Source organism: Theropithecus gelada, chromosome 8 (genome assembly GCF_003255815.1).
Source record: "Theropithecus gelada isolate Dixy chromosome 8, Tgel_1.0, whole genome shotgun sequence".
Classification (NCBI taxonomy): Eukaryota; Metazoa; Chordata; class Mammalia; order Primates; family Cercopithecidae; genus Theropithecus; species Theropithecus gelada.
The window spans coordinates 38,486,783-38,512,213 of NC_037676.1; the positions used below are offsets into that span (position 1 = coordinate 38,486,783).

General features: G+C 35.7%; 1 protein-coding gene and 1 long non-coding RNA gene across 3 annotated transcripts in view; both read left to right on the forward strand.

The window, feature by feature from the left end:
* Nucleotides 1–4,926: 4,926 nt before the first annotated feature.
* Nucleotides 4,927–15,467, forward strand: LOC112630687. Its single transcript, XR_003120917.1, has 4 exons — nucleotides 4,927–5,036; nucleotides 11,571–11,736; nucleotides 11,945–12,002; nucleotides 15,298–15,467. It is a non-coding gene; the product is annotated as an uncharacterized LOC112630687 (long non-coding RNA).
* A 4,851-nt stretch (nucleotides 15,468–20,318) lies between these two features.
* Nucleotides 20,319–25,431, forward strand: part of LOC112630255 (disintegrin and metalloproteinase domain-containing protein 18) — a 149,386-nt gene continuing 144,273 nt past the window's right edge. For both annotated transcript variants that reach the window (XM_025394424.1, XM_025394425.1), the window contains exons 1-2: nucleotides 20,319–20,426; nucleotides 21,022–21,098. In XM_025394424.1, coding sequence (XP_025250209.1) covers nucleotides 20,372–20,426; nucleotides 21,022–21,098 — 132 coding nt within the window. In that variant the 5' untranslated portion in view covers nucleotides 20,319–20,371. The remainder of the gene's footprint in view (nucleotides 20,427–21,021; nucleotides 21,099–25,431) is intronic.

The following is a 25,431-nucleotide window of genomic DNA, read 5'->3' on the forward strand; positions in this document are numbered from 1 at the left end:
AATGTATACATTTTTCTAATGTTGGTATGTGTGTGTGTATATTTCAGAGGGTCACTTAATACAAATGAGAGATGAAACTAGCATATACAGGTGAGTTTATATTTTGCAGTTTATAAAATGGTATAGGTTCTGAATATATTTGGTGGTGTAATCTAAGTAACATTTTGAATTATCATTATATTTTGAGCTATTATTTACCTAGTATATTTTGTCCCTAAGTGAAAAATGGTTAATTTTTTCTGCCTTATATTCCCAGACAAGTCCTTTGTGCAAGGCTAGTTTGTCACTGGAAAAGTGCAGACTTAATATCACATAAAGATTATAATGTTCAATATTCTTACCTTGGAAACCGTATATGTGTGTCTGCATTTTTACAAAATTCAAGTGGTAGCAAAAAGGATAACTCCTATGTAAAAAATGGTACCTTATGTGGTCCAGAAAAGGTAAATAAAAATTTTACTTGACACTATATGGTGTGTGTGTGCATATGCATAACAGTGTGAGAGAGAGAGTCATCTTTACTGTTGTATTACTGTTATAAATTTTTATTACTGCGTGATCTTGAGATACAACTTCAGAATTCTTGTTGGTCAAAGGAACTCTTACTTTACTACCTGTCATTTTTTTTTTAAGGTAGATATGTTCTATTGTTAATTGTAGGTTTTTTTTTTATTATTATACTTTAAGTTTTAGGGTACATGTGCACTACGTGCAGGTTTGTTACATGTGTATACATGTGCCATGTTGATGTGCTGCACCCATTAACTCATCATTTACATTGGGTATATCTCCTAATGCTATCCCTCCCCACTATCCCTACCCCACAACAGGCCCTGGTGTGTGATTTTCCCTTCCTGTGTCCAAGTGTTCTCATTGTTAAATTCCCACCTATCCTTTTTTTATGGCTGCATAGTGTTCCATGGTGTATATGTGCACATTTTCTTACTCTAGTCTACCATTGATGGACATTTGGATTGGTTCCAAGTCTTTGCTATTGTGAATAGTGCCACAATAAACATACGTGTGCATGTGTCTTTATAGCAGCGTGATTTATAATCCTTTGGGTACATACCCAGTAATGGGATGGCTGGGTCGAATGGTATTTCTAGTTCTAGATTCTTGAGGAATCGCCACACTGTCTTCCACAATGGTTGAACTAGTTTACAGTCCCACCAACAGTGTAAAAGTATTCCTATTTCTCTACACCCTCTCCAGCACTTGTTGTTTCCTGACGTTTTAATGATCACCATTCTAACTGGTGTGAGATGGTATCTCATTGTGGTTTTGATTTGCATTTCTCTGATGGCCAGTGATGATGAGCATTTTTTCATGTGTCTGTTGGCTGCATAAATGTCTTCTTTTGAGAAGTACCTGTCCATATCTTTTGCCCACTTTTTGATGGGGTTGTTTGTTTTTTTCTTGTAAATTTGTTTGGGTTCTTTGTAGATTCTGGATATTAGTCCAGATGAGTAGATTGCAAAACTTTTTTCCCACTCTGTAGGTTGCCTGTTCACTCTGGCAGTAGTTTCTTTTGCTGTGCAGAAGCTCTTTAGTTTAATTAGATCCCATTTGTCAATTTTGGCTTTTGTTGCCATTGCTTTTGGTGTTTTAGACATGAAGTCCTTGCCCATGCCTATGTCCTGAATGGTATTGCCTAGGTTTTCTTCTACGGTTTTTATGGTTTTAGGTCTAACATTTAAGTGCCTAATCCATCTTGAATTAATTTTTGTATAAGGTGTAAGGAAGGGATCCAGTTTCAGCTTTCTACTTATGGCTAGCCAGTTTTCCCAGCACCATTTATTACATAGAGAATCCTTTCCCCGTTTCTTGTTTTTGTCAGCTTTGTCAAAGATCAGATGGTTGTAGATGTGTGGTATTATTTCTGAGGGCNNGCCCTCAGAAATAATACCACACATCTACAACCATCTGATCTTTGACAAAGCTGACAAAAACAAGAAATGGGGAAAGGATTCTCTATGTAATAAATGGTGCTGGGAAAACTGGCTAGCCATATGTAGAAAGCTGAAACTGGATCCCTTCCTTACACCTTATACAAAAATTAATTCAAGATGGATTAGGCACTTAAATGTTAGACCTAAAACCATAAAAACCGTAGAAGAAAACCTAGGCAATACCATTCAGGACATAGGCATGGGCAAGGACTTCATGTCTAAAACACCAAAAGCAATGGCAACAAAAGCCAAAATTGACAAATGGGATCTAATTAAACTAAAGAGCTTCTGCACAGCAAAAGAAACTACCACCAGAGTGAACAGGCAACCTACAGAGTGGGAAAAAAGTTTTGCAATCTACTCATCTGGACTAATATCCAGAATCTACAAAGAACCCAAACAAATTTACAAGAAAAAAACAAACAACCCCATCAAAAAGTGGGCAAAAGATATGGACAGACACTTCTCAAAAGAAGACATTTATGCAGCCAACAGACACATGAAAAAATGCTCATCATCACTGGCCATCAGAGAAATGCAAATCAAAACCACAATGAGATATCATCTCACACCAGTTAGAATGGTGATCATCAAAGAGTCAGGAAACAACAAGTGCTGGAGAGGGTGTGGAGAAATAGGAATACTTTTACACTGTTGGTGGGATTGTAAACTAGTTCAACCATTGTGGAAGACAGTGTGGCGATTCCTCAAGGATCTAGAACTAGAAATACCATTCGTCCCAGCCATCCCATTACTGGGTATGTACCCAAAGGATTATAAATCACACTGCTACAAAGACACATGCACACGTATGTTTATTGTGGCACTATTCACAATAGCAAAGACTTGGAACCAACCCAAATGTCCATCAATGATAGACTGGATTATGAAAATGTGGCACATATACACCATGGAATACTATGCAGCCATAAAGATGGATGAGTTCATGTCCTTTGTAGGGACATGGATGCCGCTGGAAACCATCATTCTCAGCAAACTATCGCAAGGACAAAATACCAAACACTGCATGTTCTCACTCATAGGTGGAATTGAACAATGAGAGCACTTGGACACAGGGTGGGGAACATCACACACCAGGACCTGTCATCGGGTGGGGGTAGTGGGGAGGGATAGCATTAGGAGATACACCTAATGTAAATGATGAGTTAACGGGTGCAGCACACCAACATGGCACATGTATACATATGTAACAAACCTGTACATTGTGCACATGTACCCTAGAACTTAAAGCATAATAATAATAATAAAAAAGTTCCATTATAATCTTAATTTCCACTTGCAGAATGTGTATTACTAATGTCTGTAAATTTTGTGTATCTCTGTTATATGGAAGTTCATCAAAAATGGTCATTTCTGATCCATATTTTATATAAATTGTGACACAATGTATAATTTAAAAAAAGATTCTTGCTAGTGCATTCAGGCAAGAGAATGAAGTAAAGAGCATTCAAATAGGAAGACTCAGAGTCAAATTATCCCCCGTTTGGTTTTTTGTTTTTTTTTTTTGAGACAGAGTCTCGCTCTGTCGCCCAGGCTGGAGTGCAGTGGCCGGATCTCAGCTCACTGCAAGCTCCGCCTCCCGGGTTTACGCCATTCTCCTGCCTCAGCCTCCCAAGTAGCTGGGACTACAGGCACCCGACACCTGGCCCCGCTGGTTTTTTGTATTTTTTAGTAGAGACGGAGTTTCACCGGGTTAGCCAGGATGGTCTCGATCTCCTGACCTCGTGATCCGCCCGTCTCGGCCTCCCAAAGTGCTGGGATTACAGGCTTGAGCCACCGCGCCCGGCCAAATTACCCTTTTTTGCAGAGGACATGATCCTATATTTAGAAAACCCCATAGTCTCAGCCCAAAAGCTTCTTAAAATAATAAACAACTTCAGCAAAGTCTCAGGATACAAAATCAGTAGGAAAAATTACCAACATTCCTATACAACAACAACAACAGTCAAGCTGAGGGTCAAATCAGAAGTGAACTCCCATTCACAGTTGCCACAAAAAGAATAAAATACCTAGGGATACAGGTAACTATGGAAGTGATCATTTTCTTTTTCATTCACTACATCATGTTTAAAATATTTTTTAGTCTTTCATATAAATTTTGGTATATGTATCCGAAAGCACGTTTGCCCTTTGTTTTTGTTTGCTTGTTTCTTTTCATAAAAGCTGGCTTTGATTGCAGCTATTTTACTTAAACCTATCACAATTCAGAATACGTTTTTACTTCAATCCCAGCAGTTTCTAGCTTCGTAATTTCTATGCCTTTCTAGTATAAGCCATTTCACTTGTATCAAGAATGTTATCTACTTGTATTTAAAAATACAAGAGACAAACCCAGGTGTGTTGGCTCACTTCTGTAATCCCAGCACTTTGGGAGGCTGAGTTGGGTGAATCACCTGAGGTCACGAGTTCGAGACCAGCCTGGCCAACATGATGAAACCCTGTTTCTACGAAAAATACAAAAATTCGCCAGGCATGGTGGCACTGCTTGTAATCTCAGCTACTTGGGAGGCTGAGGCATGAGAATTGCTTGAACCCAGGAGACGGAGGTTATTGTGAGCCAAGATTGTGCCTCTGCACTCTAGCCTGGGCAAGAGAGCGAGGAAAAAAAAATTACAAGAGACAAGAGGAAAACTTTATGAAGCTTAGAATGGTATTGCATGAATATTTATCATATTACTTTTTATTTAAAAAAGTATTTTTTCACATGAAAATAAAAACTACTTATAATAAATTATACTATATTGTTATAATAAATTATATTATAAATATAAATTATAAAATACTCATAAATGAAAATTTATATTGTATATAATTAATTATATATTAATTTATATATAATTAAATATATATAATTTAATATAAAATTATAATTTACATTAACTGTCACAAATAATTCATTAAATGTTCATGTTGTGTATGTATAATGCTCTTATTTTATTTGCTTTTGGTTTTAGGTTTGCAATACTCTGAATAATTGTCAGTGTGATGTTGGATATTCTCCAACTTGTAGGCAAGACAGTTCGTCACCAGGAGGAAGTACTGATGATGGGTTATAGATTTTAGGTTGGTCTCTAGATCTATGTTCCAATAGAGCTTTCTGCTCTCAAAGAAATGGTCTACATCTCTACTGTCCTATGTGGCTATTGAACGCCTGATTGTGGATGGTACAACCAAGGAACTGAAATTTCAACTGTACTTTACTTTAATTTAAATTTATATAACCATTTGTGGCTAGTGGCTAGTATATTGGATAGTGCAGCTCTAGATCATACTGTCAACCAAACTTTTCTGTACTCTTAATTTTCACCCAAAAGTCAACATTTGAAGAATCCTTTCCTCACCTTAATTATTAACTGAGGTCCCAAGAACATTTCTATTTATTTAAACTTCAAAGGACCTGCCAAACCATTTTCTAGAATGGCTGTGTCATTTGACATTCCCACCAATAATATATGAATGACCCAATTTTTTGGCATTCTCACTAATATTAGATAGCATCATTATTTTTTAAGACATTCTAATAGGAGTATATTAATCTCTATTGTGGTTTTAATTGTGCTTCCTCAATATGTAATGATGTTAAACATGTTTACTGTGTTTATTTGGTATCTGTATATTCTCTTCAGTGAAAAGTCTGTTCATATATTTTGTCCATTTTTAAAATTGGATTGTGTTTTTTTAATGTTGCATTTTGAGAAATTTTACATTTTCTAGATACAAGTAGTTTTTTGAGAATATGTTGCTTCACACATATTTTCTTCAAGTCTGTGATTTATTTTTTCAGATTAGTTATTTTTTAAGTTTTATTTTGATAGGGCATTTTTTTTTCCATTTTACGATCATGCTTTTGGTGTCAAATATATTGAACTCTCTGCCTGTCCTAAGTCCTAAAGATTTTTTGCAATGATATTTCTAAAAGATAAAGTTATTTATTTTACATTTAGGTTCATTATATATTTTGAGTTATTTTTATAAAAGATGGGAGATATTAAGACAACAGTAATTTTTTTTTATTTATGGATGTCCAAGTTTTCCAGCAGCAGTTTTTGAAAAAGCTATTACTCATCCATTGAATTTCTTCTCTCATCTTTGTCACAAACATTGGACAGATTTCTGTTGGTGTGTTTCTTAATCCTCTCTTCTTATCTTTTGATCTTTGTGTCATTGTCTCCACCAGTACAGCAGTACCACACTGCTTATTATAGCTATGTCATAATTTTTAACATTGTAAAATAATTCTTTTTCTTCAGAGTCATTGTGCCTATTTTAGAATTTCTCCTTTTCATATGAATTTTAGAATTAGCAGAATAAGCTCATCTATGTTTATAAAATATCTTGCTGTGATTTTGATATAAATTGTATTAAACTTATAGATCATTTTTGGAAGAATTTGCCTCTCTTCTATTATTGCATCTTCCAATCTATGGACACATGCATCTCCCTGTATTAGTCTGTTATCACACTGCTATAAAGATACTACCTGAGACTCGGTAATTTACCAACAAAAGAGAATTAATTGACTCACAGTTTCACATGGCTTGGGAGGTCTCAGGAAACTTATAATCATGGTGGATATGAAGGGGAAGCAGGCACCTTCTTCTCAAGATGGCAGGAGAGAGAGAGAGAGAGAGAGAAAGAGAGAGAGAGAGATTGAGATAAGGGGAAACAGCCACACACTCATCAAGCAACCAGATCTCATGAGAGCTCCACCATGAGAACAGCATGAGGGAAACCGCCCCCATGATCCCATCACCTCCTACCAGGTCCATCCCTCCACACATGGGAATTACAATTAGAGATGAGATTTGGTTGAGGACACAGAGCCAAACCATATCACTCCATTTATATAGGTCTTCTTAGATTGCTTTCATCAAAATATTGTAATTTTCACAAGATACTATACATGTTTTGTTGTTTCATTATTGAGTACTTTGTTTTCTTTAGAGCAATTATAAATTATGTGAGTTTTTTGGGGGGTGTTTAAATTTTGACTTGTTCACTGTAAGTATACAGATATGCAATTCATTTTGGGGTGTGTTGATCTTGGATTCTGCAACATAATATATTCATTTTTAATTCTGAGGTTTTTGTAAGTGCCTTCAGATTTCTGTGTAGACTATCATGCTATTTTTAAAAACAGATTTTTTTTCAGCATAAATACCTTTTATTTCTTATAATATTGGCTAGAAATGAATTAAAGTGAGTTAACATTCTACCTTTAATACTGATTTTAGGAGGGGAATAATTCAGTCTTACACTATCAAGTCTGATGCGAGCTGCAGGGATTTTGCTTTGTTTTGTTTGGAGATAACCTTATGAGTTTGAGGAAGTTGCTCTCAATACCTAGTTTCTGAGATAGTTTTCATATACATAGCATTGGGTTTTATGAATGTATTTAGTTTCAATGGCTAGGATCATATGATTTTGCCTTTTTGTCTGTTGACATAATGGATTTGGATATCCACATGAATTTTGGATACTGACCTAGTCTTGAATATCTAAAATAAATTCTTCTTGCCTATAATCTATTATTTTATTAGTATTAGTGTTTTTATAAGGATAATATTGTTATTTATTATTGCTTTTATTTATTTTTATTGTCTATTATTTATTGTACATTACTAAATTTGTCTTGTTAATACTTTGTTGAGGATATTTGTATATATATAGGTTTATATCTGTCATTATTTCTTCATTGTACTGTCTTTATCTTGTTTAGGTATCGGTAATACTAGCTTCACAAAATCACATGGGAAGTATTTAATTCTATATTCGATATTACTTAAAATTGACATCATTGCTTCTAATAGTACATTTTCCAGGTAATTCTTTTGTGCTGGTAAATTTCTTTTCAGGGAGTTTTTGAATTTTTAAAAAATCGTTTTTAAATTGAAAGACAAAATTGCATATATTTACCATGTACAACATCTCACATATTTATCATTTTGGTCATGAGAACATTTTAAATACGCTCTCTTTGCATTTTTAAGAACACGTATTTATTTTCTTAATAAATATATAGCCATTCATCCCATCAATTTCATATTAGCTGAGTTGAGTGGTTTGTACTTTCTGAATAATTGATGTAACTAATTCTTTTCTACTTCTATCAAATACTAAGACAGAAGTTTTTAAAAGCTCCAAGCATGATTATGGATTTATTTCTGTATTTTTTATTTCACTATTTTTCATTCCATCTTGAATCTTCATTAATTGCTGCATTCATTGGATTTTAATGTCTTTGTGTGGAACTGCTTCTTTTATTACCTCTGTAATTTATTTCTTCATATTTGTCTTGAAGTCTACTTAATCTGAAAATAACCCTCAGAAGTTATCTCTAACCTGGGATCCATTAAATCCTTATTTTGTGTACTTTAAAAATTATATCACAGATTATTTAGAGAAATAGGAATAAAAGTAGCAAATATCAGCTTTATAAAATCCTACATTGAAATTTAAACATAGAAAATCAACTTTATAGTCTACATTTTTACTGTGTTTCAGTATGAATGAGATGAGATTAGTGCACTTGTAAAAGAGATCCCAGTGAAATTCTTCACCCTTTCCACAAGTGAGGTTATAGCAAGAAGATGGCTATTTATGAATGAGGTAGCAGGCCCTGACCACACAATGTCGCCAGCACCTTTATCTTGGACTTCCTAGCTCCAGAACTGTGAGAAGTACAATTCTGTTGCTTATAGGCCCCCAAGTCCATGATAATTTGTAATAGCAGCCTAAACAGACTAAGATAATTATCATTACAGATTAAAATCCAGCTTTATGTTTCTTTGGATTTGTCTGATTCATATTGTGTAATGTCTTCTTGTACTGATTTTTAAAAATCATTATGGGCAGTACAAAAAAATCTGAGTTCTCTCTTGTGTTCAATAATAGCTAAAATAAAAAGACAATTTGTCTTCAAGGCTCTTCTGTACCTTCTTGAAAACTGATACATTACTTTGGTAAACAAATTAAGAAAATGAAAGATTTACAAAGAAATAAAAAAGGGTCCCAGGAATAAATCCTTTCATATATGTTGTAATAATTTTCAACAACACTGACAAAACTATTCAATAGAGAAAGGGCAATCTTTTCAAAAAATTGTGTTGGGAAAACTGGATAATCACATGCAAAAGGATGATGTTGTACCCATACTTGTATTCTACACACACACACACAAACTCACAATGGATTGAAGATCTAAATGTGAGTTTTAAAACTATAAAAATATCAGAAGAAAATACAGGGGGAAATCTTCATGACATTGGATTTGAAAATAATTTTTTGTATATGACACCAAAACCACAGAAAGCAAAAGAAAAATAGATAAATTGGAGTTTAATAATTAAGAATTGTGCATTAAAGAACACATTCAACAGAGTAAAAAAAGAAATGTGTGAAATGGGAGAAAATATTTGAAAATTATATATCTGATAAATATTCAGAATATGTAAAAAAATTCCTACAGCTCAAAACAATAAAATCCTGTTAAAAATGGGCCAAGGACTTGAATACAGACATTTCTTCAAAGAAGATATATAGATGACTAATGAGTACATGAAGGAAGATATATAGATGGCTAACGAGTACATGAAAGAAGATATATAGATGACTAATGAGTACATGAAAGAAGATATATAGATGACTAACGAGTACATGAAGAAGATATATAGATGGCTAATGAGTACATGAAAATATATTTACCATTACTAACTCTTAGAAAAACGTAGGTCAAAACTATAAGGAGATAACAATTTTAACCTACTAAAATGGCTAGTATAAAAAATTTTTTTAAAAATTGTGTTGACAGGAGTGTGGAAAAATGGAAAGTCTTGCACATAACTGATGGTATGTAAAGTGATCCAGGCTTTGTAGAAAATACTCTAGTGGTTCCTCAAAAAAAGAAACACAGAATTACCATAGTAACCAGCAATTTGCATATACATGTAAACCCAAAAGTATTGAAAGCAGAGACACAGACAGGTATTTTCGCATCCATTTTCATAGCAGCATTATTTCCAATAGCCAAAATAGCACGGAAATAACCTTTTCTCATACATGAGATAGTGAAGAACCTTAAAAGCGTTGAGCTCTACCATACTTTAAGGTTGCTGCATATTTGCTTAATTTCAACAGTTTTGCATTGCAATTCATTTCTTATATAAAACATTTTGAATCACTTTTCTTTAGACAAATCACTTTAAATCAAGATATCATTATATTGTCTGCCTTTGTGTGTGTGTGCATGCATGTACATGTGTTTTAAAGTTACTGTTTCCTTGTCTTTTTTGATGGTCACTAAATCTACTTACATTTAATATCATAATATTTTGGTGGCAATACTGATTGCTTAATTCATTACATTGATATTTTACTTGTCTGGTTTATTTCTTTCATTTAATTGTATAGATATTTTTGCATAGATTTTATATTCCTCTCTAATTCTCTTGATACTCATTTTTATATTAATTAGAGAAATATCTATTTTTCTAATTAATACAGTCAAAAGTAGAATAATGTTACATTATACAAATAATGTGGAAATTTTCCATAAAAATTTTGCCATTAACTCACTTTAAAATTAGTTCCCAAGCATGTCAATAATTTTTCATAAAATTATTTTTGAAACTGCTTATATAGCCCTGCTTTAAAATTTACTTTGAAATGTTTGTAATTTTAACTGACAACTTATAATTGTATATACTTATGAGGTAAGAAGTGATGTTATGATGTGTCATGACATGTTATGATGTGTCATGACATATTATGATATGTTATGATATATATATACAATGTGGAATGATTGAATCAAGTTAATTAGCATGTCAATCCTATCGAATACTTATCATTTAATCCTCCTATCTAACTAAAACTTTGCATCCTTTGACCAACACCTCATTTTTGCTATGCCCCTAGCCTCTGGTAACCACCATTCTACTTTTTCCATGTATGTTTATATTATGGTTTCATATGAATTTTATAAAGTTTTATTTATATGAAATATAGCATTGATATTTTTATAAAAATTTCATTGAATCTGTAGATTACTTTGGGTAGTATGGACATTTAAGCAATATTAATTCTAATTCATGAACATATGAACACATATCTTTATTTATTATTTCAATTTAAGTACTATCATTTATTAATTTTTATGATTCACCCTCAATATTTGTTTATAAAATTACTTTGAAACAGTTTTTTTGCTCCATTTTTAATCTGAAGAACACTTTATTAGATAATATTAAGTTAATGTGTTATATGTAGGCATTCATAGACGGCAATATGTTAGAATATGATAGATTAGAATATATCATGTAAATAAAGATTAAATATAGCTAAAAGTTTAAGACTAAATTTGTCAATAATATTGCATATTGCCAATGGCTGTATATTGTCAGAGATATGTGTAAGTGTACTGAGTTGACATAAACATATAATGCACTTTGGGGCACAGTTCACAGAAGATTTGAAAACACTTTTAAATTCAAATTTATGTATTTATTCTATAACTGTATTTGAATTTCAAATTTTAAAATTCAAATCAGCAGTACGCTTTAAATATCACGTTTGTAAAAGTCCCTCTCATGTTTTCAGGAAAAAGTACACCCTTGTTTGTGAAACGACATGCTCTTCCTCAGAAAAATGGCCTTTTCATCAGTTCCTACATTTTTCTACCTTTCCTCATTTTAATTGCCGTCACTGGTCTTAAATGGAATAAAATGAAGGGATTTTGGCACTGAGCAAAAAGTGTAAGTGGAAGGTAAAAAATGTTAGACCAACATTAGATAAAGGCCAAACACAAAAATGTATGCTCTCTGAGAGGTATATGGAAAGCAAAGTGTGGTATCGGTACCTATTAATTAGCTATCACAAATGTAGCTTTTTTACTCTTCTTGATTTTGCTCGAGATTACAATGGCTATTAACCCTAAAACCAATGTTAATCTCTTTTATACAGTTCTACATCAGAAGTCAGCAGTAGTAGCAGCAACAGTAACAGCAGTAATGACAGCAACCAGTCATAGAGGTAAGTGATATAATTCGTAATACATACATATTTAAAAATTTTTAACAGTACCTTAGTTTGAGAAAGCTGTTATTCCCATATTTTATCATCACAGCTTCTACATTTTAATATCATATGCTAAGAAAAGACCAAAGTATTTTATGTTATTACTGCTTTATGCTAATTTGGAAATATTTTAATGTAACTGATATCAGCCAGATATTTATTAAAAATATTTTTGTAATAAGAAATGACTTCCAAATTATTTTACATGCATTCTTAAAGTATTCATGAATAATCATATTTCCTGCTCCTTCATTTAAGATTCTAATTTATTTAGAAATTGGTAAATCTAGTTGATTTACACAGATTGTTTCCCTATATTTACAGTTTTTCCTTAATAACACTATATGGGTAGTATTATCCTTATTTTAGAAATAAGAATACGGATGTAAATAATTTAAGTAATTCCTCATATGTATAGAGTTTTAGTAAGTTTTGCCGTTGGGGTTTAACTTAAAGCAATCAAACTCTAGAGTAGAAACTTACAATCTTAAAACATAGCCTGATATGTGGTTAGGGATAAGGAATAGAATACACATGGATTGAGGACCTAGTTGATGCTAAGCAAAATGCTAAATACACTCTCCCTCCAAGGCAGAAAGACAATTAATTATTTACCATGACATGGCTTGAAATAGGCATACATGTGTACTGTTCAAATTCATATGGGTAGAAAAATAATAAAGTTTGATGTTAGGTCTATTACTGGCAGTAAATTGAAAAATTCAAAAATTCAATATAGAGCAAGATCAAGATTTCATCCAGTTGGTTATCTCCCATTCCTTTGTATCAGAGTTTGAGTAATAATTATGTCCATGGGTCTCTATTTCCTTATCTGCCACCAAATAAAACCTTTATAACTTGTAACCTCAATGTAAAAGTTTTATTCATGCCTAGACCAATCTCTACATCCTCATTAAAAACTTTATTAGAAGCTTATATCTTACCTGAGGATTCTGGCACTTGGCTACTGCCTTCTTCTCATGTCCTTCAATCAGAATCTCACCGTCCTGTTGCGTGTCTTTACCTGAACTCCCTACCGCCACCATTGGCCAACCATAGTCATTTTCTCCTAGAGCTTACCATTTCCCTGATTCCTTCCAACTCATAAGTCGTAAATGCAACATCTTGCTTTCCTTTTTCTCTCTTTTCACAGCTTCCTTCTGCCAACAGTAGCTTCTGGTTGCATTGAAGTCTTGCCTCAATAATATGAGATAGAGGGTTAGGCTATCAGCCCATAAATAATAGACATACAAGGTGATGATATAGTAAATCGAAACATGATTAATCATATACAAAAGATTATATCAGCAAGGATGAGTGGGAGAGTTGCTGTTGTGGAAGGAATTGGATAACAATTTTACATATTTTTTTCTCAATAGGTCATATAGCACAAGTGATTTGTAAGCAAGTAATCTGAAGGAGGTGAAATAGTTACTCAGTTTTGATCATTGAAAGGAGTTACCTAAGTTCAAAGGATGAACTCACAAAAAGCTTCTATTTAAATGCAAAGGGTACAGTGTAGCAAGAGAGCGTGCAGGCAAGCATTGGGGGATCAGAAAAACAAGGGGCTCCAAGGTTCCTTATTGTAGATTTTAAACAGCCCATTAACAATCCCAATGCCTTTTTCTCAACAAAAAGTCAAAACCAGACACCCAGGCTTTCCTGGAGATAAAGATTGAGCTTTTCGATTTTAACTGTAAATCAACTCTATCCTACAGAGGCATGGAATTGGCAGAATTACTCATGCATATATCTAGGCAATATATTTCCAAGCACATGAATGATATGATACAAAATAAGTTGGGAATGTTTGAAGAATACCAAAGACGTGAGTCCACCTGGAGCAGAGTTAGTCAGAGGGCTGTCGTTGTGGTTAGGTCAGAGAAGCAACACCATGAAGGGTCTTGGAGCTTTTGGAGTCCATCTCTGTTTTACTTTGAGTGAAAGGAAAGAATTACTGAATAGTTTAGATTCCCGGCACATGGCCTTACTCTTTAAAAGGCTGACTTGTTGAAAACTGTCTGTATGATCGCAAGAGTAGAAGTAAAGAAAATACTGCAATAATACGTGAGAGAAAAGATAGTACTTCAAGTCAGGAGTGGTAAGGATAACCTGATGGATACATTTTGAAGGTGACACGACAGAATGCATTGACAGTTTGGATGCAGAATGTAAGAAAAAGTGCTTAAATAATATGACTATTGATGCAAAGCAGGAAAACAGCAAGGCTAAAATGTAAAACTAGGCCGTTTTCTAGAATTTGGGCTCTTTGTGCTTCTTAAAAGTCATTTGCAAATCTATGAATACTGAGATATTAAAAAAAAATAGATAACATGAGCCAAGACAAGTAACTGGTATGCTACAATAAGGACTTTAAATGTTTTTCTATATGAGCAAGAGCATAAAGTATTTTTGAGGTTGTAAGAGAGAGATCTGGCATGACATGTTTTGCATTTTACCTATTTCATTGGGATAAAGTAGGGAGAATGGATTCTGTCAGAACTGCAGACTGGGGAAGCAGCTAAGAGATTACTGAATGCACAGGAAAGATGTGACAAGGGCAGGATTAGAGAGGAGGAAAAGCACAAAACTATTTTCAGGAATATGACAGAGGCAGAATCTGGTGAATTGGTTACTGAATGGATGTATTTGAATTAGAATTAAAGAGAGAACTACAAAGACCTCTACTTTTCTGGCAGAATGGGTAGTGAAACCTTTTACCAAGGACATACTGGATAGTAGGGAAAGAACTGTCTTAGGTTGGGGTGAGGAAGTGGAGGGGAGTGAATGATGAGTATGGTTTTGAATGTGTATATGTGGAAACCTGTTGGAAATGCACTGAGCGTTTTTGAAAATTCTCTCCCTCTGCAGATACATAATATAATAGAGAAATGAATAGGAACTTTTTTTCTGTTTTTTCACAGGTTTACATTGCTCTTTCCCTTTCTGTTTTCTTGTTGGTGATTTCCATTATCGATGTAAATTTAGAGACCATGTTAATGAAATGTACGTGACTACGAATTTACAACATTTACTTTTAATGTGACTGTCACACATTATTCATGAATAAGGAACTTTGCTTTATGAATGTCTTGAGTATCAGGCACAAATTATTAATACAACAGTATAACAAACAGTGTCTTATTTGACTAATTAATTGCTATACCTGTAGTTGCATTATAAAAGTAGACAACTTTTATTAACAATGAAAATTTAACATTGCTATTTTTCTGTATTTCTTTTACAACAGTAACTACATGGCAACATCAAAAGCCATAAGACAGAGAAAGGATATTACCAAGAAATTTACCATTAACTAGTTTGATTCAACAATGAAAACAAAAATCGCCTTTTTTCTCCTTTCATTATGGCTTAAAGCTTTCAATTGCACAAACAAAATAAATTCTATGACAGAAAGTATGCAAGTGTGTATCTATTATTCTACCTGCCATGAATCTTTAGGAAAAAAACACTTTGCCTCTTTTTCACCCAGTTGTCATGAGCATCCATGTGAAGAGGCTACTAACCAGGCTTTGTATGAGCAAGAAAGCTTTTTTAATCATGTAGGTGCAGGCAGGCTGAGTGTGAAAAAGGGGTCAGCAAAGGGAGATATGGGTGGGGCAGTTTTTATAGGATTTGGGTAGGTAGTGGAAAATTACAGTCAAAGGGGGTTTTTCTCACGTAGGCAGGGGCGGGGGTTACAAGGTGCTGGGTGGGGAGCTTCTGATATTCATTGTCCAAGGAAAGAATTTCACAAGGTCAATTGATCAGTTAGGATGGGGCAGGAACAAATCACAGTGGTGGAATGTCATCAGTTAAGGCAGGAACTGACCATTTTCACTTATTTTGTGGTACTTCAGGTGCCTCAGGCCATCTCGATGTATACGTGCAGGCTTGGACTCAGAGGCCTGACACTTGTTACATCCTAAACTGAAAACTTTCAGATTCTTCAGATGCCCACGGTCATGCTGACTGCTGCCATCTCAAGAGAGGACACCAACAGCCACATCTCACTGATAGTTCATGATTCCCCTGCCCTGTCTGTTCCAGGCATTAGGATTCTGAGTGTCAGAATTACTAGGTATTCACTCTCACAGCCCCCAGATAGTCACTAGTATCTCTTCTCAGGAAATTGCTCAAGCTGAGTTTGAGGTCATAGTGTAGCAGGACGAGCTGCAGACAAAACCTCTCAGATACCCAGTTGTAGAAGGAAGGGCTTTATTCAGCTGGGAGCATGGACAAGCTACTGCCTGAAAATCCGAGCTCCCCGAGTGCACAGTTTCTGTCCCTTTTAAGGGCTCACAACACTAAAAATTTCATATGAAAGGGTTGTGATCGATTAAGCAATCTAGGGATACGCGACAGGGATTTCATGCACTGGTAGTCAGAGAGAAACAGAACAAGGCAGGGAGTTTCACAATGTTCTTCTATACAATGTCAGGAACATCTGTTTCTAAGTCATGAGTTCATTTTTAACTACTGGGTTTAGGCCAGGCAGACCCAGGCCTGGTTCCGGGGCTGGCGCCGGGCTGCCTGTCTTTGGTTTTACTTCATTGTTTTTTCTTAAAACAAGTACTGAGTATAAAACAATATAAAACAATATGAGAGGGTTTCTCTCTGTCCTCAATCGTACCATCAGGTACATATGCTTCCTTGGCCCTGTATAAACTGATCTAGAAGATTTCTCTGTCCTTTGGGAAAATCCAAACTTGCTGCTCTATCTTCCCTGAAGTTGGGCATTTCTGGGTAAGATTTTCTTGCCTCGGTCTCCCCTCCCCTCTGCCTCTTGCAGAGATGGGGGCACTTCTACACATCGCAGAGCATTGCACATGGGTTAGGGATCCATTAGCCCACCTGGAGTCCAATTAGGACCTACAGAGTCTTCATCACAAACCAAGATGCTCCTCGGACAGAAGTGGAGGAACCTCACCACAGAGGTCCAGAGTTTCCTATTCCAAACATCCATCAACTGAAAAATGGATAAACAAAATGTGGTACATCCAAACAATGGAATATTATTCAGCCCTAAAAAGGAATGAAGCACTGACACTGGTACAACATGATTGTTCCTTGAAACCATTATGCTAAATGAATAAAGCCAGTCACAAGCATCAAATATTTACATGTGTATTTGAAGCAGCCTCGTTGTCTGGGGCAAGTACAAAGATTCTTTGTCTCATGGCCAAGGAGATTGAGGTCATGGACACACACACAGACACACAGACACACACACACACACACACAGAGCGTTTGGAGCAGGAGTTTAATAGACAAAAGGGAAGGACAGAGAGGGGTCCCAAGCGGGTTGCCAAGTTGTCAGGGTTTTTATAAATGGGCTAGTGAGGAGGGGGCTCGTGAGGAAGGGATGTCTTGTCCTCCTAGGGCCAGACGATTTGATTGAGACCAGGTGTGCTATCTGTGTGGCGCAGAGTTTTTTGTCAGTTCTCATTCCATTCCCTGCCCACATAGGCAGAATCTCAGTCTGCGTCACTTTGTTATGCTTATCTTGGAGGGAGAGTTTCTGTGTCTGTTCCCAGACATCATCTTGCAGCTGCAGGCATTCCCTGCCCCCACCAAGTCTGCTTTTAGCTTCCCTATCTTAGTGTGCCTAAAGGCAAAGGAATGTGCTTATTAAAGTCTGCTGTTTTACTGGGGCCCATTGTGTAAGTGTGAAGTTTGGTGATTACCCAGGAGACTTTCCCCTTCTTTCTGAGCCCAAGCTGCTGATCTGTGATTTACAGCCTGAACTTTCATCTGCTTGTTGTTAGAAGAGAAGTGACTTCTTTGAACTGCCTGAGGTGAGAAAGGGGGCTATTTTTGAGCTGCTTTTTGTGAAAAGGAAAGATTTCTGCCAGGGACTCACTTTACCTTGTGTACCTAAATAATTTCTTTCTGCCTCCTATAACATATTCATTTGTATGAAATGTCGAGAATAGAGACATCTCTTGAGACAGAAATTAGTTTAGTGGTTATTTAGGGAGTGGAGGGGTGGGACAAAGAACTTGTGTTGGGGGTGGAAGGGTACTGTATGGCTAATGGGCACAGAGTTTTTTCACGATGCGATGAAACTAATTTCAAATTGACTATAGTGATGGTCACACATATCTGGGAACATACCAAAAATCACTTAATTGTATGCTTTAAATGGGTAAACTGCATGGCATGTGAATTACATCTCAATAAAGCTGTTTAAAAATATAACCTGGGATAATTTTACCAGAAAATACAACCTGGGATAATTCTAGCAGACTTCTCTCATCTTCATTTCCACTAACTTATTTTGGGTCATTGTGTTCACTGGCCTGCTTCTTGTCAATAATAATTTTTGAGCTATCTGTTCAGGTGTACCAGTACCTGGCAGATCCAAGTTTTAGTCCTCATGTGTTTTATTTATTTTGTTTTTTATTTTTTGAGATGGAGTTTTGCTCTTGTTGCCCAGGCTGGAGCACAATGGCACGGTCTTGGCTCACTGCAACCTCTACCTCTGGGGTTCAAGCAATTCTCCTGCCTCAGCCTTCCAAGTAGCTGGGATTATAAGTGCCCACCACCACACCAGGGTAATTTTGTATTTTTAGTAGAGACAGAGTTTCACCATGTTGGCCAGGCTGGTCTCGAACTCCTGACCTCAGGTGATCCACCCATCTTGGCCTCCCAAAGTGCTGGGATTACAGGCATGAGCCACCACGTCCGGCCCTGATCAGTTTTATTTTTGCACACAATTTTGCACACAATTTTTGCACACATATTTGGACACAATTCATCCCTGAAATAGGGGGTACTGGAGTAAAAGGCTTGAATGTGGTAGATGAGTTAGGTTTTGGACATGTGCCATTTTTTTAAAAGATATTTGTCCAAAAGCTAAGGGAGGCAGTTGCATAGTCTTCCACATTGGTCTCAATTTTTCTCTCTCCCCTTGCCTTGCTGCCCTTCCTGTCTCCAGAGTTTCTTACTCAGAGCTTAGAGTCACTGTTAACAAAACAGTCAGATTGCATTGCAGAAGTTTTCTTTTCCCTTAGAACACTATATTATAATCTTGTGTAGTAAGCGAGGTACACAGTTGAAGTAAAGGGCTTTCTGATTGTCTTTTCAAGATAAAGTTCCATTTTCTTGAATTCTCTTTATTTGTAAAAATAACACTAAATATTAAAGCTTTCCTTTCTCTTTCCTCCACTGATTATAATATAGTTTTATGAGAAAAATACACAGTTGAAGAAAAGTGCTTTTTGATGGTCTTAGTAGGATAAACTCCATTTTCTTTTTTGCAAATATATTTCAAATAATTTTGTGTATTTATAGGGTACAGTGTGATGTTTTGATCTATGTATACATTATAGAATGCTTCAATCAAGCTAGTTACCATATCCATCACCTCATCAATTTGTCATTTCTTTGTGGCGAGAACATTGAAAATAAATTTTAGCAATTTTGAAATATGCTTATTATATTAACTGTGGTCACCATGTAGTGCAAGAGATCATTAAAACTTATTCTTTCAGTCTGACTCATACTTTGTACCTTTAGATCAACATTTTCCCTTTCCCCATCCCTCATCGCACCTTCCCTAGCCTCTGGTAATCACCTTTCTATAAGATAGACTTTATTAGATTTCACATACAAATGAGATCATACAGTATTTATCTTTCTGTGCCTGGCATATTTCCCTTAGCATAACGTTATCTGGTTCCATCCCTGTTGTTGTAAATGAATTTCCTTTGTTAAGGCTGTGTACTATTCCATTGTGTATAGTACCACATTTTCTTTATTCACTCATTCCTCATCGACACTTAGGTTGATTCCATGTCTTGGTATTATGAATAATGGTGAAATTGTACCAGCATTAAAAAAGTTCAATTTTCTTGATTTTTCGGTATTTGCAAAGATATTTAAGTCTGCAGTAGCATGTAGAAAATTGCTAGTAATAATAGCTAATAATAATAGCTGTTATTTCTCTTTTCCTCTTTCTCTTCCACCTTAGTAAATAAAACCTGCCATAAAACCGTGATATGGAGAAACAAAATTACCAAGAACCTCACTAAAAAGGAAAATCTGGCTTATTTACCCCAGTGTAACTACTGAGGGCTTTAAACAACTTAAACTTCTCTGCAACAAATTTTGCGCAACCTATGCCTCCATCTGGCATTTCCTCTCCCTGGCCTGCGGAAGTGGCCCAGCCCCCAGAGCTTCTCACGCTTCACCCCCAGGGTCCTGGGGCAGCACAGGGTCCTCCCTGGCCCAGGCGCCCGGTGGCCAAGAGCCTGCCCGCGAGCTCAGCGCTGCTCAACGGTCTCTGTTCTTGGCTGTGCCTCCTGCGCTCTGGTTGAGCCATGTTCTTTCTCCTTGCCCTTCTCACTGAGCTTGGAAGGCTGCAAGCCCACGTAGGTAAGTCCCCGGGAGCCTCCCCTTTCTTCTTCGGCTTTAGAGCGGGCCTGGGCTCTTCCTGGGAGCAGTTTCTTGTTATTCTGGGACCCTCCCCCGCTCCCCTTTGGGATCTCAAGCAGGTGCTTCCGGTGTGTCAGGGACACTTTTCTACGCCAGGCCAGGGGAAGCAAGGTCCTTAGCAGAGGAGCTGTTAGCGCTCCGCATCAGCGCCCATGGTCTCAGTGGCCCGCACGCAGCGCACCTTCCGGGATCTTCCCACTCTGTGAAGGATGGAGGTGGTGGACTACTAACTGCCTTCAGCGAATGCCTCAGAGTCCTGAGGAAGCAAGCCTCGCAGCGATTCTAAAAGGGAACCAGAGGGGCCTGTAGAACAGCAATGTCTACTTTTTTTTTTCTTTTTTTGTGCCTTAGCCATTTTCAATGTGCTGTTAATTATGTAGTGAAATTTGTGGACTAGAAAGAGTGTGAGCACATGTAAAAACGTTTACTTAAAATTTTAGGCGCCACCATGCAGTCAGGGATAAGAACCCATGCTTGACTGAGACGATTGTGGATGCAAAACAAAGACGAAAACAAGCACATTTCCTTACTGCAGGTTCTGAAGGAATATTTCTGCATGTCACAGTTCCACGGAAGATTTTGTCAAATGACAGTGAAGTTTCAGAGAGGAAGGTAAATGATGAGGAATATTTATTCTATATTTAAAGTTTTATGGCAATTTTTATTTACCCTTATATTAAGTCAGATCATACGCAATTGTATTCATTGCCAAATCATAATATTTTGCCTGTGCTATTTTGTCTCCTGCCATGTTTTGATCCTCTTCTCCCCCATTTCTGCTGCTTATTTCCCTGTCTTTTCTCTTCATCTCTTCCTAACACACTACTTGTTCACAATTTCCAAGAAATGTTCAGCAATCAAACTGGTAGGAAAAAGAAACCAATATAAAATATGCATGACCATGGTTTAGCCAACAAATTAACAAATTTTTTATTGTCCACTAAATGATGTAGAAATTGGTCATAAGCAAAATTTAGACATGGAAAATTTGATCCACAGGCATCAGTCTTAATAGCATGTAACCTACAAAGACTTTGTAAAAAGCGAAGAAAAAATAAGAATGTCACATTTGCCCTGTTATGATGAAAAATATTACAATAAGTAAAAATTAACTGGAAAAAGAAGTTGGAAAATTACTAACCTGCTAGATTAAAAAGTTATTAAACTGAAGGCCTTCAGTCTTGTATATTTGCTTCATTAAAATGCCTGAAATCGACATAGTTAAAATGTTCTATTTTACAAACTGGAAGTTACAATATAGGGGTTTATATTTCTATGCAGTCAAAAGGTGCACAATATATGTCAACTCTGAAAATGTTTCAGGTTGAAAGAGTGATTTTAAAATTATGAGTAAGGGAAAGATTAATCCATTAATTCTATTTTGGCACACAATATTGGGACTTACCATGGCTTCTACTAGTGAACAATTATAATAAATAAAATATATGTCAAATTGTGTTTAGGAATCACAGTAAAATGAATACTTTCCTTTAGAGAAGTTGGAAAGGATTTTCATTTATAAATCTTATTTATCACATTATCCTCCTAAAGTGGAATTATTTATTATATATATTCATTTTAAAAGACAGGATTAAAAAATATTAATGGCATCAAATCTGTGTCAGCATGTAGAGTCTAATCTTTAATTTGTAACTCCAATTCCACTACAGTAAGCTGCTTTCTGTTGAAAAGTTATTTGCAAAAGTTATTTTCTGCCAACACAATGGCTCATGACTGTAATCCCATCCCAACCCTTTGAGATCCCAAGGTGGGAGGATCTCTTGAGCCCGGGAGTTTGAGGCCAGCTTGGGCAAGTTGGTGAGACCCTGTCTCTAAAAAAAATAACCTAACTGGGTGTGGTAGTGTGCGCCAGTAGTCCGAGGTGTTCTGGAGGCTGAGGCAGGAGTATCTCTTGAGCCCAGGGTTTGGAGGCTGCAGTCAGCTATGATTGTGTCACTGTACTCCAGCCTGGATAACAGAGCGAGACTTCATCTCTTAAAAACAAAAAACAAACAAAAAACCCCAACTATCTATCTATCTGTCTATCTATCTATCTGTCTATCTATCTTTCTGGGTTTTTTTCCCCTGATTTACTACTGTTGCACGTTGTCATTGTATAATCACTGTAAACTTCAAATTTCTTACTACTTGTCAAGAAGCATATAGCAACTACGCAGGACTTGATGAAATAGTTTTACTATGAGAGACATGCAGTATTCAGTCCTTGTCTACACTTTTGGTATTATTTATATGGAATTCTTGAAGTTATATTTTATTGTATATGGTATTCTCTTCATGTTTTAAAAACTTTATTGAGTTATAATTGATATAAAAATTGCACCTATCTAGTGTAAACATTTTGATGAGTTTGAATATATGCATACATCCATGATATCATGACCACAATCGATGTACTAAACATATCCATCACTTCCAAAAATGTCCTTGCATACTTTAATTTTGTATTTTGTGCTAAGAATGCTGAAGATGAGAATGATCCTCTTAACATATTTTGAAGTGCACAATGATGTATCGTTAACTATGGGTACTATGTTATACAGCATATCTCTAGAACGTATTCATCTTTCATTACTGGAACTTTGTATTCATTGAGTAACAATTCCCCATTTCTCTCTTTCCCCAGACCTGTGGCAACCACTATTCTATTCTCTGGTTTTATAATTTTGACTATTTTATTTATTTATTTGAGGTGGAGTTTCTCTCTGTTGCCCAGGCTGGAGTGCAATGGTGTGATCTTGGCTCACTGCAACCTCCACCTCCCAGGCTCAAGCAGTTCTTGTGCTTCAGCCTTCTGAGTAGCTGGGATTACAGGTGCATGCCACCACACCTGGATACTTTTGTATTTTTTTTAGTAGAGATGGGGTTTCACCATGTTGGCCAAACTGGTCTTGAACTCCTGAACTCAAGTGTTCTGCCAGACTCAGCCTCCCCAAGTGCCGGCATTACAGGTGTTAGCCACCACACCCACCTATTTTAGCTATTTTAGATTCCTCATATAAGTAAGTGGAATCATATAGTGTTTGTCATTCTGTGACCGTCTTATTTAACATAGCATAATGCCCTGTGGGTTCATTCATGTCTCAAATAGGATTTCCTTCTTTTTTAAAGCTAAATAGTGTTCCAATATGTTTATATGCTACATTTCCTTTATGAGTTAATGTCATTGAACTTTTGGGTTGCTTCCAAACCATGAATATTGTGAATAATGTTGGAATTAACATGGGGCTGCTGATATCTCTTCAAGGTCATGGCTTTAATTTTTTTTTGGATATGTAGCCAGATGTTGTATTGCTGGATCATATGGTAGTTCTATTTTTAATTTTTTGTGGAACCTCCATACTGGTTTTCATAATGGCTGCACCATTCTCCATTCCCACCAATAGTGTACAAGAATTCCAACTTCTCTACATCTTTGCCAGTGCTTGTTATCTTTTGCTTTTGTTTGTGGGTGTGGGTTTGTTTTTTTAAATAAAACCCATTATAATAGCTGTGAGGTGATATCTCATTGTGGTTTTGATCCTGCATTTTTCTGATGATTAATGATATTGAGTACTGTTCCTTATACCTGATGGTCATTTGTATGTTTTCTTTGGACAGAAGTTTATTCAGGTCCTTTGCCCATTGTTTAATCAGGTTATTTGTTTTGTTTTGTTTTTGGCTGTTGAGTTATAGAAGTTCCTTTTGACATTTTGGATATTAATTCTTTGTCATATAGATCTTTTGAAAATATATTCTTCTATTCCATAAAACAATGGCTTAAATTTTAGGATATTACAGGAACTATGAAGAAAGTTTCAAACCTTCTGTTTTATCTAAGTATACATATGGAAGCTGTAGTACCCATTGTTGGTTCAACACAGGGAAACAACTCTCCAGTTGGGGAGAGCTGACCTTAGTTAGGATGTGTTTGTTTCCTGCTATCAATGCCTTCTTGTCAAAGACCATTGTGAACACACCAGCAATTGAACAAATAAGAATTATTACACATTGCAGTGAGGGAGAATGCGCACCGTGGGGAGCCATGGAACATCTCTTTAGGAGGTTGTTAAAGCACTTATAAGACATTGGCGTGTTTTGGGAATTTGGGGGAAGTTTTAGGACGTGTGCCTTCGATCTGGTTTAGATATGGTCCGGAAGTAGGCATAATACTATGATTGTGTATCTTAGTAAGTCTTATCTAGGGCACAGGAAGACCAGAAGATTCCTAAATCTGTCATTAGTTAAGAAGCAGCAGCCATTCACACTAGCCCAATAAGGGCATATTCAATCTTTCTTTCTTCTTTTTTTTTTTGACTTGGAAGGGCTTACATTTTGTTGGTGTTCACACATGATTATGAAGTAGTGTTGGTTTTGTCTTGATACATAATTGTCTCACAGTGGTCCTGTGTTACACTGATGTCCTTTTAAAGTGATTATATTCAACAGAAGAATTCCAAGGCTAGCTGATAGTACTAAGCCAACTCTTTAATGTTACTGGCTGCTCTCCCCTTTCTTATTCTTTATGTGATTAATTTATGTTAGGCGCATTATATCTTACTCAGACTATAGCCAGAAGCAAGCAATGGAATCATAAATGTCTGCACAAGACAAATATATATATATTTTGTAGTGAATTAAGTTGTCATGGTAAGGTTGAGAAGAACCATCTATGCAGAATATCTATTCCAAATGATTGTTGTTTATAGATATTAATATAAATAGAAAATATAAGAATATATGTAACTACATATTATGTATAAATTATGTATGATTGTGTATATTATGTATATCAAGATGTATGTATATATTCCTTGACATGTATATTTTACACACACAAACATGTCAATGATTATGTACACACATGAAGAAATATATACAAATATATACACCAACATGTGTGTATGTATGTATATATTTTTATTATTATTTTTATTAATAATAAATA